We start from the raw sequence: 15,105 nt of genomic DNA, 5'->3' as shown, positions 1-15,105 counted from the left end.
CCAAAACTTCACAAAAAAATCCCAAAAGAATCTTGGACACACAAACACACACACGAGACATTTGTTTAAACCTCATTGACCACTAGTGGTGGTACCAAAGTTTCCAAAGATACCAAAAATTGCCACGCTGGATTTGGGGGGAATGTGCTGAAAATGGTGCACAGGAAAACTAGAATATTTCCATGTGAAAGTCTTGGGATGTGAACTATGCATCAGCTTCAATGAAAAGCTGGAAAAGCTGTGACAGAATGCATGATACTATCAGACAGGATTGGATTTTTCCGACCTTAGCTGATTAAGGGGGAACGTTAAAGGTTTACAGGTTTCATCATTACAACTGAGTTTTGGAGTTAGACAACATGTAAGTTTCCCCAAGCTGTGGGTTTATTCGCCATCATTACACTCTAAAAATAAGGCTGTAAATTTAATCCTCATCTGTATAAGTGACTCTTTTTGTTCCTCTGTAAACTCCCCACCCACAGCTATATCATCCTCTATGGGGGCACAAATAGAAATGAACTTCTACCTTTACAGTGTCATCTGCCAGGAGAAAATCCTCTGAAATGTGTTTTACTTTAGTGATTCTAAAATTTAAAAAAAAAAAATAATTCCTTTCATTGTGTCATTCCACCTTTTTTTATTCAATAGTCCTGTTGTTTCCACACGGTAGCCAAACAACTTGGTTGCTGTGCACTCATTAGTTGGTGGTATGAGCAAACAGTTTTGGTATGAGTGGTGGTTTCCTGTGCGCTGCTCACACTGTAATTGAAGATACTCAGTGCTCCACTAATAACTATAATGCCTTTGTAGCCCAGTCTGGTTTGAACACACCAGACTGGTTTTTCCTCTTTTAACAGCAAAATGGCAAAACTGGATTATTTTTGAAATGCAAGACACCAAGTCAATTAGCCATGAATGCTTTAATGACAACGATCATTTGAAAAATATAGTGAAATACTTGACTTAAAAAAAGAACTTTGACAGCTTTGAAAACAGATGTGTGTAGCACAGCTTTGATTAGTTCAAAGTGTGAATCTGAAGGGAATACACAGCTGAGAAGTATAGACATGCAACACATTGTCAGAACACAAAAAACCTGAAGAACAAGCCCATGTCTTTACCAAAAAAAACAAACAAAAGAAAAAAAAACATACAACTCAACAGTAACTATCTGCACAATGTTTTGCATAAAGTTATTGCACAGACATGCAATCCAAAGCACATAATACAATAATTAAGCGTTTATTTTAGTATAAATATTACACCTCTAGGCTTATTTTTTTCTCAGCTACATTACAGATGATGGAAAAGGAAATAATAAAAGCATGGAGCGTGCTCACGCTGCTCATTCGCCTACTTGGCACACTGCCTGCTGAGCTATTCTGTTCCAAACATGGACCAAAAAGAGAAACTTAAAATGTCACAGATTTGATGCTACTCACAATCTCAAGCCAAAGAACCCGGTACTGTGTCACCAGGGCCAGTCTGAAGTCTCTTTAAGTCAAATATGACTTCTCCCTTAATGAGTGATCATTAATGAATTCCCTCTACCCAAATAAGACAGACAGAAGTGAAACATTTAAAAGGGACAGAAAATAACATGTAGCCTGCAACAAGCTCATATATTCAAATCAATCACCATATGACAAAGAAGGGGCGGGGGACCCAATAATGACACGTTGGCTGGTTGTGTTTCAAATGACTGACTTCTTACAAAAACATTTGGATAACGTTGCCACACTACTGTGTGTTTCACAAGGCCATATATCTAGAGTTGGGAGTGAATCCAAAATGAAAAGTGCTCTGTGAATGAAGGCCAAAATATTTTTCCCATTTTGAAGATTCACTTGCATAATAATGACGAGAAAGAAAGACAGAAAGACAGAAAGCGGGTCACAGGTTGAATTAAATTAACCATCATTCAAAAATCACTTGAGAAGTATTTCATCTTAGAAAGGTTTAGAAGCAGCATTACAGTTTATGGCTATTGTGCAGCCTGCAGTTAAGTCATTGCCCAACAACTTGAAATACACTCGCAACGCACATGATGTGTTTAATGGCATAAAGAAAAGAGGGAAAAACAGCTCCTCCCCTGCTGCTGCGAAACATTTCACATTCTGACTTGTCGCTGCGTGTCCTTAACCTTTACGGTCAGAATGATTAAAACCTTTGTCTGTTACTAGTGTCAACTTCAAGTCAGAAGTTACTCCAAGAAATAACCAAGACCTGAGTCTCTACCCTCATGAGCGGCCAATCTGCGCTAAACTGACAGCTGACGGAGTCTAATTCTTATTGCCTTGGTCTTCCCGTTGCTCTTTTCAACAGGTTTACCAATATGGTCCAAACCCGCCAGAAAAATCCCCTACTGACAATCATGACATGGTGACAGTGTGGACAAAGAGTTAAAACACGTTAAGCATGGTTCGTCTGCCGAGAACTAGCTTTAATGGCGGGACAGAGTTCGTGTTGCAGTGGCTCTCAGTCCCAGTTCTCCCAGTCTTCATCCAGCTGGTAAAGAATGGGGAAAAGAGTTAGTACAATATCCCCACCTTTCACACATGAACTTGATTAATTAATTAACACTGACCTCTCCAGAGTCTTCTATTTTAGAGAGCGCCATCTGAACCTCCTCCTCTGTCATGTCCAGGTCAAAGTCTTTCTCCCAGTCCTCACTCACATCGGTGCTGGACCCTGGAGGGGGCAAGACAAATTCAGAAGTTTCTATGACCTCCACACTCCTTCTTCTTCTTCTAAGCCTATTTAGTGGAAAACTCAGAAGCACATCAATTAATTTAATCCTGTTTAGATTTATGCTCCCCACCCGGAACAGTAACAATCTCATTGCCAACAGAAAACCATCCTCAAGTCATCTTACCTTTCTTGCCATTGTTAGAGGGCGTAGACTTCCCGCTGTCAGAGTTAAGCTCAAACACCCTCAGGTCCTGTGGCCCCTCTTCCTTTGCTGCCTCTGGTTTAGAGGCAGTGGTCCTCACTGATGCCCCGTCAGCAGTGACCTCCGGCTGGGTTACAGCTTCCATTTGAGTCTCAGGAGGTAAGTCACTCTTTCCAGGCCTCTGCTGTTCTTTTGTCTTCTCTGCGACATCTTCCAAGGTAGCTTCTGTCAGTTTCTCAGCCAGCTCCGTGGTAACGGGCTCCGGCTGTACTTCCACTTGCGTTGGCAGGCTGACACTGTCGCTGCTCACTGAGAGGGTAGTGTCGCGCTCCTCGCTTGGAGACAGGACAGGGCTCAGCAGAGTCGCTGTCGTGGTCGTGGGCAGCTGGGTTGAGCTGTTGTCCAGGGGGGGTGTAAAGTTGAGTTGAGATGATGTTGAGGCGCCAAGAAAGTCATCTAATGGCAGGAATGTCCAAGAGGCAGCGTCAGTGAATCATTTAAAAAATTATCAGTTCCTATTTATTTATTCATTTAAAACTGAGACCAACGTACCCTCCTCTTCCTCCTCCCAGCCCAGGGTCTCTGTGTGTGTCGTCTGTTCTGCTCGCTGCTTCAGTGCTACTCTCCTTGCCTCCTCCTAGACGACACAGTCAGAGTGAATTTTTAATATTTGAAATGACACAGGAACTCCAATTTGTCTATCGCCCCAGTTTTTAGTTTCTAACATTTATTTCCTTCCAAAAAAATGTAAATCCAGCTGAAAGTCTGTAACTCCTTTATGTTAACATTTACCTCTCATTGTGAACATCTTGTTTTGTTTTTTCAAATACACAACAGTGCAAAGGTTTTAGGCCCTTTAAATGTTTCGATTCTCATCCATCACACATCAAATTCATTTTGCAGCAGGACAATGAGCCAAAACATGAAGCCAGAGCCAAAGAACCGCCATCAGTGACAAGATCAAGGAGCAACAAATGGTCTAGTTCAGGATCACATGACGAGACAAAAGACACTGACACAGCCTAAATCCACAGAACAAGTGTAGCAGGTTCTCCGACCCACCTGCCAAGCACCATGACAAACCTAGGAAAATTGTTGCTATTTTAAAGGCCAAGGGTACTCACAGCAAATATTGATTTGCTTTACCTTTTATTCTGTCTACTGCACTTTGTACAAATTGATTTAAAAAAATACTGATGGAATAATTTTTGAAAGTTTCCTCAATTTACTTCTAGTGCAGAGAACTGTGTATTAAAATCTCTGTTTTATTCACGCAAAGAAACTCAACACCACCATAGACTTCAGCCTCCAAAACTTACCTAAGAGTTCAAACAACACCTCATACACAGTGACAACAAACTTCTGAATATGATGCAGTCAGCTTCAGAGACACGATCTGCTTTGGCTGGCACACATGAAATGTTCTGTAAAAAGTTATTCTAATGTCTACAGCCTCGTAAACTCTCTCAAGTGTTTAAATTTAAAGACCCCCTCCGATGAAAATCAAGTTTCTAACCTTGTTAACATGTCCATATGGTGTTTTTTTTATACTATACAATAACATATCATGAATGAAATAAGAAGTCAACACCATGAAAGAGTATTTCAACCTTGGAAGTGCAGTGAACCAATGACAGTCTCATAAAACAGATTCAGACAGCCAGGGATCCATAGGTATAAGTAGAACCAATCTATTTAACTTCTGGTAAAGGGTTCAGCCAAAATAAACCAGTAACTTGTCAGTACAAAGAGCTACAGTTTGCATTAGCACAACCACTAACACTGTGTCAGTCACTGCCAACTGCAAGCTAAAAAAAAAACATGTCACAGATTTTGGTCACAACAGACTTCTCATCTGAGTCTGAGTCTTACTGAAGCTCAAACGTGCAGCTGAGTCTCTCTGATGTTTCCTCCTCTAACCATCTTGATACACACTGCTCTTTAATCCTTTAACACCGGAGCCTCGAAATGTCGGCCTGGTGAAATTACCGTAATGACACCTATATGCCTAAAGTGCAAGGTCTTAGCTTTCAGAAACCGTCGGAATTTTCCAATTGCTCAAACCGTGACAGAGTTACGGTAATCCAAAGTGTGCCTGTGCAAATGTGTCGTCAACGACACACTCGTTTTTAAAGGGTTAACAGGTCACCAAAAGCTTGTCAGTAGACAGAGCCACAGTTCGCATTAGCACAGCCACTAACACTGTGTCAGCCACTGCTAGTTACAAGCTAACAACATGAACTACACTTAATGGACCGATACGTCTTCTAGTCACCAACAAACTCCTCCAAAGCTCCTGAATCTGGGTCTGACTTAGGCCCAAACATGTGGCAGAATCTCTACTATGTTTCCTCCTCTGACCATCTTAACACTCTCTGCTCTTTCACCCGTCAACCTAACCCAAGCAGCAGCGGTGGTGGGCAGGGCATAAGACTTGTATTTCTCTATGAGGAAGTAAACATATAAGTACTTCCTTTTTTTTACTTTTTATGTGGGAAAACCAAAACAAAATATTAATCATAGCAGTTTTTTTTTAAACACGTTTGGAGAGGAAACAGTTTTGAGACCAAATCACAAGATTTTTTTTCAATTGCAGTATTATATGATCATATGACTCATAACCATTGCATACTACATGCACAGCAGAAAGATGGAGCTGATGGCATCCACTTAAGATCTGGAGCATGTTAACATTTTTTTCTACACTTCAGGTTCCACCATTTCCTTATTTTTAGGAATGAAAAATCCGGATTCATTACTGTGCCCTGAAAGTAACTATCCAAAGTTGCTCTACAATTGGCCAGCAGGTGGAACCAAAGATAATGTATTGACATGAGGGGGACAGGAAATATGACATCTAGAGGACACTCGGCAGAAAGCAGCAAGATTACCTGGTCCAGCTGGAAGACTTTATAGAAATACCTCTGCCAAAACTCTGAATGGGCTACAGCAGCTGGAACCTGTGGATAAAATAAAACAGAAACACTGTCCTTATCTGGTTTATTGGTTCAAAACAAAGCTAGAGGCGAAGCTCCATAAAAATAAGTGTTGATAAAAGAAACAATAGATACCATTTTGGTGTAAAGGGCTCGTATTGAGGGACTGCTGACCAAAAGCTCTGAGATTTCTCCTTTCTTTTCTTCCAAACTGAAGCTGGACAGCCAGTTGTCAAACTGCTCTGGGGGACCTGGACAAAAAGAATTTCTCATTAAAATAAACTGAAAAGGCAAAGGAATGTGTAAAGAAGTAAGCATGCATCACCACACCTGTCTCTACACCCATCTCACAATTAACACATTTTCCATGCACACCTGACTGGTCTTATTTTTCTGCATTAAATAGTGAGACATCACACAACTCTAGCAAAGGCTCCAGCTAATAATTCAGTTGCTAAGTAGCATCAATATCCTGCTGATACTTTTAAAAACAGGTGAAGAACAAAAATCAATTTAAGAAAAGGGCAGCAGTTAAAGTCAGTTGAGATAAACTTTAAGTGTCACAGCAGCAGAGGGAAGTGCAAACACAGTGCCAGCATTGTCCAGCTACTTTACTGTGTACTGTCTTACCGTCAGGCTCATTGCAGTATGTCGCAGGGTCAGCTTGCAAACTGTAGAGACGTGCCTGCAGCAAAAACAAATGCTTAGCTGTGGTTGTTTTGTTTACAAGCACATCATGTGCTGTCTTTTTTCTACAGGCTCTTAAAACAAAACTAAAATCAGCCCTGAATCAACACATTGTTTATTATTTTAACCACTAAAAGTTTCATATTTACATGGTCATCTCACCAGGCCTGATCACTTAGAAACTCATAATTTCATGGTTCTGTCACAAAAACTGGTAACTCCACATTTCAGCTAACCTTGGAACTGTCGTACACCTCTGTGGTCCCCGCTGGTGTCGCCACCAATGTGATGACATCACAGTCAATGGTTTTATCAGGGGGTGGAGCAAGTGTGTCTGTTATGACTCCCAAGAAACTAGAGAGGCTCTTCTTCACCTTTTCTGTGGTCTCAGAGGAGCCTTCCACCTGGAGAGCAGAATAAAAATACAGGTTAGATTCATGTTACTGTCTGTACGCATGACAGCAACACAGATACACTGTCAGGAGATACTTAATTAAAAAACAATGACCCAGGTGACCCAGCTGTGACTTACTGCAAGTTTGTTTCTGACAGCAGTAGCTGTGGCCACAATTGAGCAGGCTGTGTCATGCTGCACCACAGTGGAGAACTCCGTCAGGTCTCGCTTTATGAACTCTAAGGCCTCAGATGACTGTGAAGAAGAGAGTCAAGTCATCGAGATCAAAATCCAGATTCAACATCATCATCTCCATTGGGAAATTCTTGTTATAGACAAAAGAATGCAAGTGAAAATAAAGGATAAAAGCAACAAAGTCAAGAGTTACAAGGAGCTTTATACAAGTTTTGAACAGTGATTTAAATTGGGATGATTCAGCACATCTTCTAACAAAAGGGCATGTCAAAGTATGGAGGCTCTTAGGGGAGAACAGTTCTGAGAAATAAGAAGGTGCCAAACTAGGCAGAGTCTAAAGTATTTTAAAATCACTTCTAAAAGACACAGGTAGCCAATGTAGGGAGACTGAAAGAACGTAATATGGTCACATTTTTTTTTTGAAGAGTTCAGAGTCTCACTGCAGCAACGAAGAGATCTTTGGGAAAGACATGATTAGTAGTCAAGACGTGATGCAATAAGTGCCTGAACAACCTTCTCCAGATAAATCAATGACACAAATGATTTGATTTTGGTGATATTATGTAGCTGATTTGAAAAAACTAAAAACCTGATGATGACAAGGACAACCTCTTTTATATGGAGGTCCAGTTTGAAATCGGAGTTAAATATTACACCTAGATTTCTGGAAGGGGGCCCATGACGGCTATGTGGATACTTAACTACTGCTTCATAAATCCAATGAACACCTCTAAGAAATGTAAACATTAAAAAGTAGTTGTTAGAGTTGATGAAATACTCCTTTGAGAAACATCAGCTCAAACATTGTAAATGCTAAACAGCTGGTAAAAACACTGCTCATTTCCACGATGTCGATGTGGATTACCTTGTCTTTGACGGCCTGGAAGCTCTGCTGAAGCCAGCCTCCCCACCAGCCTTCTCTATGGGTGTACACACAGTTACACATTAGCTACTTTGCACAGCAGAAACAGCAGAGAAAAGAAACAGAAAATGGCACAATCATAACACCACAACTGCACGGACGTTGTACATTTAGCAAACATAGAAAATGGCCTGTCAATCTGTCGACACTTTCGAGTCATTGACTGTCAGCTGTTGACTTTCTCAGTCTATCCCTAGCTAACTTACACACGTAGCCTAGCAAGCTAAACCAGTTTGATAACGCCAGCTATCAGTGCAGTGCAAGCTAATTTCGACGGAAGAAGCCACGACGATTGCGATTGCTAAGGTAACACATAAACACTAAATGTAAAAACCAGCCATATACATAGCCCACTGGAGGTTACTGCGTGATTTCAGCGGCTCTACACCACAGCTAACCAGGCTATGCTAACGCTAGCCAGGGTATGTTTTGGTAAACAAATGCACTTCCTGAACCGATTCCGGAGGCTGTAGAGTACGACGTTAGAGCCAAATAAGTCCACTAAATCTAGACTCGCCACACAACAAGGAACCCGATATGTACACGATGTCGGTGCGCTGTCCTATATTATATTTTAAAACTAAAACAAAAACTGCGAGTTCACTCTCACCCTTCAGCCATCTTCACACGATGACATCATCAGTATTTACTGAACTCTAACCCCGGTTGCGTGGTTTTAAAAAAACACACACGTGATGCAACATGACTTCTGTCGTTTACAGTGTATAGACAATCACAGCCACATATGCAGAGAGCATTCAATTTAATACTCTTCAGTTTATAACTATCAAATGTTTAATAGCGTTTGAGGTGTCTACGGTGGCTGCAGTAGACCAAACAAGACGGGATCCCACTAAGAGGAGGAGGTGACATGCAGTTTTTCTCCATTGTTATGGTGCATCTGAAGAGGTGCTGTGTTTCAGCATTTCTTCCTATAATTACTGAAATCAGGTACACCAACACCAGTGGTGGAGGAAGTTTCCAGGTCATACTCAAGTAAAAGTACTAATATCAAACACTAGCAAAAATACTGTCCTTGTACCCAACAAATGAACCCCTAGGACTGTTATACCATCATGTATTATATCATGAGATGATACTTATTCATGCCTTAGTGTAAGCAGCACTTTACTGTTGTAGTTGCAGTTGGTGGGGTTCATGACATTTATGACATCAAAAATTAGTACCTCTGCATATTCACACAGTGAGGGAGCCAGGCACAACAGAAAGATATCATGGGGCACCATTTGTGCCAAAAGAATATGTCCACACACGCAACTGAACATGTAACAAAACATCTGTCTATGTCTATTAAACTTTGAACTGTAGTTCAGTTGTGACAAACTGATTGTCTGTGTCGATTGCTCACCTTACACACCCTTTGTATGAGTCAATGCAACTTCAAACTGTACTTGTCTCATCCAGATATATTGTTTGACTGTGGTGTTGTACATATCTACCAGATGTGTCGTCCGCACGGTGTGTCCCTTTCCCAGCGTCTACTCCTTCGTGGGGTGGTCAGCCAGGCAGAGATGCACTGTTTCAGTATTGTCCCGTCTCCGTCCAATACCCCTAACACTACAATTACCTTATTTTTAGGCACCTTATCAGTATGCTACTTATAAGAGTAATCTGAATAAATAAAGTAATGTTAATAATAAAGATTAATAAAAGTGATCTGAATTTATCCCCCCGAAAAAGGTCAAAATTAGTTCATATTATCCCTCAGAACCAAATCTCAAATAATAAAGTTTGTGGTCCATTGAACAAATTCTACTGAGCACCTAAATTTAGGTGGGCTAACAGATACCTATTTGATATTTAAGTAGTATAAATCTTGATTAAAAAAAAAAAAATACATCTAGTGTGAAAAGTCAAAACGACTGAGAAAAGAATCAGAACTCATCAGTTAAGTATTTGCCATCATTGCGGTTTCAGAACCCAGTTGGCAGAAGTACATCAAAACAAAGAAGAAAAAAACTGTAATATGATTCCTTCATGAGGGGGAGCCAGTGATTTAAGCATATGCAAGTTGTTTCCTCTTCATTAAAACCTGTTTAACCAATAAGCTGTACATGAAACCAAACAAATGTATCCAGCCCAAACCTTTCCTTCTTGAATCATTACGCTGGCTAATAAGTGTTTAGTAATTCCAACCTGAATCTCCTCATCAATCTCCCCCTCTCTGGTACATCTGTGGACGTCCATGTGAGCGTATTGCTTATGCGCGTGGAGCACCAGCAGCTGTGCTTCCTCCTCATCAGTATTCTGGGTGAAAAGGGGGCTGTGGGCTTTACTGAGCACAAAATGAAAAAGAACAGGCAACAAGCCTCTGGAAGTGTGTCTTCTCTTAATTGAAGTTCCCCTTTATCCAGACGCTGCACAATGTGTGCGTATGTCCTGCAATATGTCTCCGCTGTCCAGCCCCTCAATCCTCTTAATTGGGTCTTTCAGTCCCCTAATTAACTCTGTCAATGCAGGTTGCGCTGAGCCAAGTTGGGACAAGTACTCCTCTATTGATCAGTATCTGAAGCAGTTAACTTATCCATCTGTCTACATGCACATGGTGTGGTTTGCATGACATTTGATTCACAAAAGGGGAATGTGTGTTATCATCACTGTGTCCTTTGTGTTGTTGGAGGCTTTAGTGTCCAGTCCAATGTGGGAAATTTGTGTTATGAGCTTTTATCTATCAGACCTTTTTCCGGTGCAAATTCATTTTTGACAATCAGCTTTTTCGTAATTTTAGTGCCATATTCTTTCTTGTTTGAAGAAATTCAGTTGTGTAGTGGTCAAATGTGTTATACTCATTTGTAGTTTTTTTGTTAGTTGATTTAAATTAAAAACAGGTCGAAACATTTTAATGCACAGCAAAATAAGGTTTTAGGGATTCAATTATCAACAGAAATGTCTTTATAACGTTGAGGTTTTGTATATTAAACTGCCCAACACTTAATAAAGTAGTTAAAACCTACATCAGTTAACACATTGCTAGTTACACATTCATTCTAATAATCCTGTGATAAATATATGAAACTCTGCAACTGGGAAAGTGGCAAAACAGGTGCTTTTTGATACTTAAAAGTACATTTTGCTGGAAGAACTGACAAGATTTTGAATGCAGGACTTTTACTTGAGCATTTTAACACCATGTTGCTACTTTGAGTTAGTATCTGAATATTTCCCCCGCCCCTGCTGAAATGACCCTTTTCTGTATCATTGTGTTTAATCTTCAGAGTTAATTGTGCACAACATAGTGACTAAAACCAGCGCTGCCACTGCTGGTTAGCCTATGCTAAAGAGCATCATGATGACAGCAGTGGCTGACCATAATGGCACACAGAGGACCTGCCCATATTGTATGATTTAAGAAGCATATCCATTACACACCACACTCATCACACCCACACACCCACACACACACACATACACACCCCAGACTGCTGATGCCATACCGTGGGTTAACACCATCTGGTGTCGATCAGGAAACACCAGCTTTGCACAAGTCAGTGTCTCTAATTATCTACCTAGACCAAAGGGAGGCCGATCCCCACTAATCTCCACAATGTGTTCTGCTTCCCATTCCCACCTGTGCCCAAATAAACGGGGGGGGCCTTGTGGGAGGACCCGGGGTCTATGCGTCAAGGGACCAGGGACCAGGTGACGCCAGTCCCCACGACAGAAGCTCCACTGCTTGGTTTGGCTGGCAGCTGCCTCCCCCCACTGAGACATCCCACAGCTGACAATCCCCCAGTACTGACAGGGGCTCTTTACAGTGTCAATAGCCTCATATATTAGAGCTAACCGCCTTTGTGGCGAGCGAGGGTGTCAGGCCTTTTGGCCCGACAGCGCTTGTTACCATGATGAAATGTAGATTGAATGGAGGGGGTCTGTGTCCCAGGCACGAGAGCTTGGACTCCCCCAGCCTTTGTGTCCCACGCATGGCTATTGTTCAGACCTATTCAGAGCTCTCAGGAGGAGGAGGAGGAGGGGAAGGAGGGAGGTGGGTGAGAATGAGTGTTACATCTCTTCATTTCTCCCCTGATCTCCAACTCATCTGTCAGCCGTGGGAGGATAAGCATGTATTTTACACGCCTGATTTGTTGCTAAGTGAAGGCCAGCCATTGTTGGGTTGTTTGACTAAATCATGTTCATGGCAATCACTGCGTACAATAGTTGTGTTTGTGCTTTAGTTGAGAAATCATTGTTATCAGTCAGCTAGAAGTTGCTTTTTAACACTAATGAAATAAAATTCGATGGCACGTTTTCTGTTGCTAATATATAGAAATATTCATGAACATTGAAATGGAATCTAGTCTGGTTTTATAGGAACTTGTGCTTGACTCACCACATTATGTCCTCTGCTTTAAATTTGCCCTTTGTCCATGTTCTTATGAGACAGTGACAGATCGTTGGCGTGGAGCTAAGGACATGGCTATGTCTGTGTCAGACAAAAGTGACGGGCCTTCCTGGCGCCTGTGTTGCCCTTTCATCTCCTACACCCTGTTGAGGTGAAGATGGATGGTCCCCTGGCTCAAGAGCACCACATTCAACCTCTGTGCTGGCGCATTGTCTCACCCTTCTGTCCCTTCTTTGCTCTTTAGAGGTTGCTCTGTCCAAAGCTGGTTAGCAACCAATGACACCCTTTCTTAATCACCCATTCTTGCACTGCCCTCTTGTCCTGCCCAGCGCCAATAAAACCCTTTCTGTTTAGTTAAGAAGATGTTGCTATATTGTTCTCACACAGCTGATGTGTATTTGTGAGTACACGTGTAAAACTCTTCCAAAAAGCTGCCTTGTAAAAAGAAATGATACCTAATATATGACTTGTTGTTCAGACTGAACTACCACCAAGCATAGAAATATTTCAGGATCACATTCATGAAAAGAAGATGGCAAAGAAGAGTTTTTATTATAAAAAGGAAAATTTAATTTAAGAAAATAGAAATCCTGCACAATAGGACACACCAGTTTCATTTTCTCACAGTTTTCATCATCACAAATATCAGATAAATTACAGTCTTTGCTCCTCTGATAAAATCCCTTGTGCATTTACAATATTTCTGTATCAACAAGAGACAAATGTTAAAAAAATAGCAGCAGTTTGCATGGCAGAGGATATATACAATATGTACAAACTGTGGCACCAGCCATTATTTTTTAGCAGTTTATTTGACAATATTCTCTGAGTTGTTTGGTCCAAACAGCAGAGGTCAGTTCTAAGAGAGCCCCGCTCGCTTGTTCATGGACAGGCTGTGTAATGTGGAGGTAGTGGTGGGCAAAGGCTGGCAGAGCGAGCAGGGGCAGGGCATGCCGGGGAAGTGCCTGTAGGAGCCGGTCAGGTGGAGGGGATCCTTCAGAAGGCCCTGGACTGGAGCATGAAAACCCAGGAAGCTGGCGGATGGAGGGGAGTGCGGGGCCGGGGCTGAAGAAGGAGAGGATGAGTGATGCTGGAGAGTGGAAGGCGTGCTGCCCACCAGAGAGTGCAGGGACTGGGCCAGAGGGTGCAGAGGGAGGTGGGCTGTAGGGGCTGTAGGGGTGATAGCAGCGTGGGCAGCGGTGCGGCTCTGGAGGGCAGCGCTGCCTCCATAAACATCGCCCACCAGCTTCTTCATCTCCTCCAGAGAGCTGGACAGCATGAGGATGTAGTTGCGGGCCAACAGCAGGGTGGAGATTTTTGACAGCTTGCGGACCGAGGGGCCGTGAGCGTAGGGCATGACCTCTCTCAGGCCGTCCATCGCTTGGTTCAGATCATGCATCCTTTTCCTCTCCCGACTGTTGACTTTCAGCCTCAGGTCCTGCATCTCATCCTTGCTGAGTTCAGACCTGGTCTTGGTCTTGCCGCCCCCACTGCAGTGCTCCATCCTTCCCTGGACGGCCTCGCTGTCTGCTCCGTTCTCTTGGCAGTAAGTCTGGAACATCTTGTTGGAGAAGAAGCTCCCAGCTGAGTCATCCACCACCAGGTCTGGGGATGAAGAGCGGCTGCAGGTGGAGCCAGCGTCAGAATCCATCTTGGTTGCAGCAAGAGAAATGAAAAAAAAAAGGTCCAAAAATACAACTCTAAACACAGAGAGCTTCGGCTGAGGACTTAAATTCTACAGATGCTCCTAGTTCTCAGTTTTTAAGCTTCCTCAGTTCCCTGTAGTGTCACTACTGTCTGTTCACTGTGATGAGTAGTCTGTCCACAGGAGTGCGTCTGTCTAAACTGTCACCCTGTGGGCCCGCTGGGGTGTATTTATACCGCCGGCGCAACAAAGGAACAATAAGCTGCATAATGAGACACTTAGAGCCACAGCCAATTGCAGAAGGGACACACTTTCACCCCCCACCCCTCTTACACCTCCTTCCTGCAGCCCCCACTTCACCTTCTCACATCCACATTTAATTCCCCCCAACCCTGATGAACCCCCTACACATGAACCAAAACAGGGGGATGTTCACATGTTGTGTTAAGCTGTACACCCACAAGTTAAACAGAACTTTCTTTCAAGACAGCACATGTGTGATTGTAACATGCACAAGAGTCTTTAAAGGAAGTATATGTGATGATGAATAAAAAGAAAAATGTTCAGTTTAGTAAATACGATATTCAAAATGCAGTGAAAGTGAGGACCTGAGGTCTGCTAAGGAGCGAAACAGACCATTTTTACTGCCCTGCTCCATAATGTCAGATATATGATGCCTTCAAGGCCTTATTTACATATGGTATCCATGAGACACTTTGGAGGAAGGTACGAAGCACCATATGAGGTTCTTAAACATGTAAAGAGCAGCGTTAATGGCAGACTAGGTACAATTCAACCAGGAGCTCAAGACAAAAGGGGTCAGATAAATTTGACTCGGCTCCCTAAACAGTCTGTGAAATCACATCACTATCACTGGAAGGGGGTCCTTCACTTGGGGAGGAGGTAGTTAAAAAGATACTAAAGAGTAGGCACGGCATTGTCTTCCACTAATTCAACCGTAAAGCTGCTAGCACTTTCTCAGGTTTTTTTTTTTTTCTCCACATATTCTTTCTGTTGATATGAAACAGGGCCATCACGAACATTGGATAAACTTAAAATGAACTGTATACTTA

At 42.3% G+C, this 15,105-nt stretch overlaps 2 protein-coding genes across 2 annotated transcripts; both read right to left on the bottom strand.

Annotated features, from left to right (window-relative positions):
• Positions 1-901: 901 nt before the first annotated feature.
• Positions 902-8,740, bottom strand: bsdc1 (BSD domain containing 1). The gene is made up of 11 exons (XM_071471297.1): positions 8,638-8,740; positions 7,971-8,025; positions 7,049-7,165; positions 6,753-6,920; positions 6,460-6,514; positions 5,965-6,080; positions 5,785-5,853; positions 3,446-3,530; positions 2,876-3,349; positions 2,588-2,691; positions 902-2,508 (listed from the first exon to the last, which is right to left on the bottom strand). The coding sequence occupies exons 1-11, from the start codon at positions 8,646-8,648 to the stop codon at positions 2,479-2,481; spliced, it is 1,284 nt and encodes a 427-aa protein (XP_071327398.1). The 5' UTR covers positions 8,649-8,740; the 3' UTR covers positions 902-2,478.
• A 4,214-nt stretch (positions 8,741-12,954) lies between these two features.
• On the bottom strand, positions 12,955-14,337 carry olig4 (oligodendrocyte transcription factor 4). The gene has a single exon (XM_071471335.1). It carries the CDS (start codon positions 14,036-14,038, stop codon positions 13,247-13,249), a length of 792 nt encoding a protein of 263 aa, XP_071327436.1. The 5' UTR covers positions 14,039-14,337; the 3' UTR covers positions 12,955-13,246.
• Between the last annotated feature and the right edge of the window lie 768 nt (positions 14,338-15,105).

Source organism: Trachinotus anak, unplaced genomic scaffold, assembly GCF_046630095.1.
Source record: "Trachinotus anak isolate AG129_WGS33_773 ecotype Australia unplaced genomic scaffold, CSIRO_AGI_Tana_v1 ptg000033l, whole genome shotgun sequence".
Lineage (NCBI taxonomy): Eukaryota > Metazoa > Chordata > Actinopteri > Carangiformes > Carangidae > Trachinotus > Trachinotus anak.
This window is presented reverse-complemented; position numbering and strand designations above follow the sequence as displayed.

Bases quoted from the DNA above. Each gene is read 5' to 3' on its own strand.
- bsdc1 (XM_071471297.1), bottom strand. The intron at 3,350-3,445 runs GTACGTTGGTCT...TCCTGCCATTAG, and splicing joins CTGGGAGGAGGAAGAGGAGG to ATGACTTTCTTGGCGCCTCA. The intron at 2,509-2,587 runs GTCAGTGTTAAT...ATTCTTTACCAG, and splicing joins AAATAGAAGACTCTGGAGAG to CTGGATGAAGACTGGGAGAA.
- olig4 (XM_071471335.1), bottom strand. From the start codon at position 14,038: ATGGATTCTGACGCTGGCTCCACCTGCAGCCGCTCTTCATCCCCAGAC.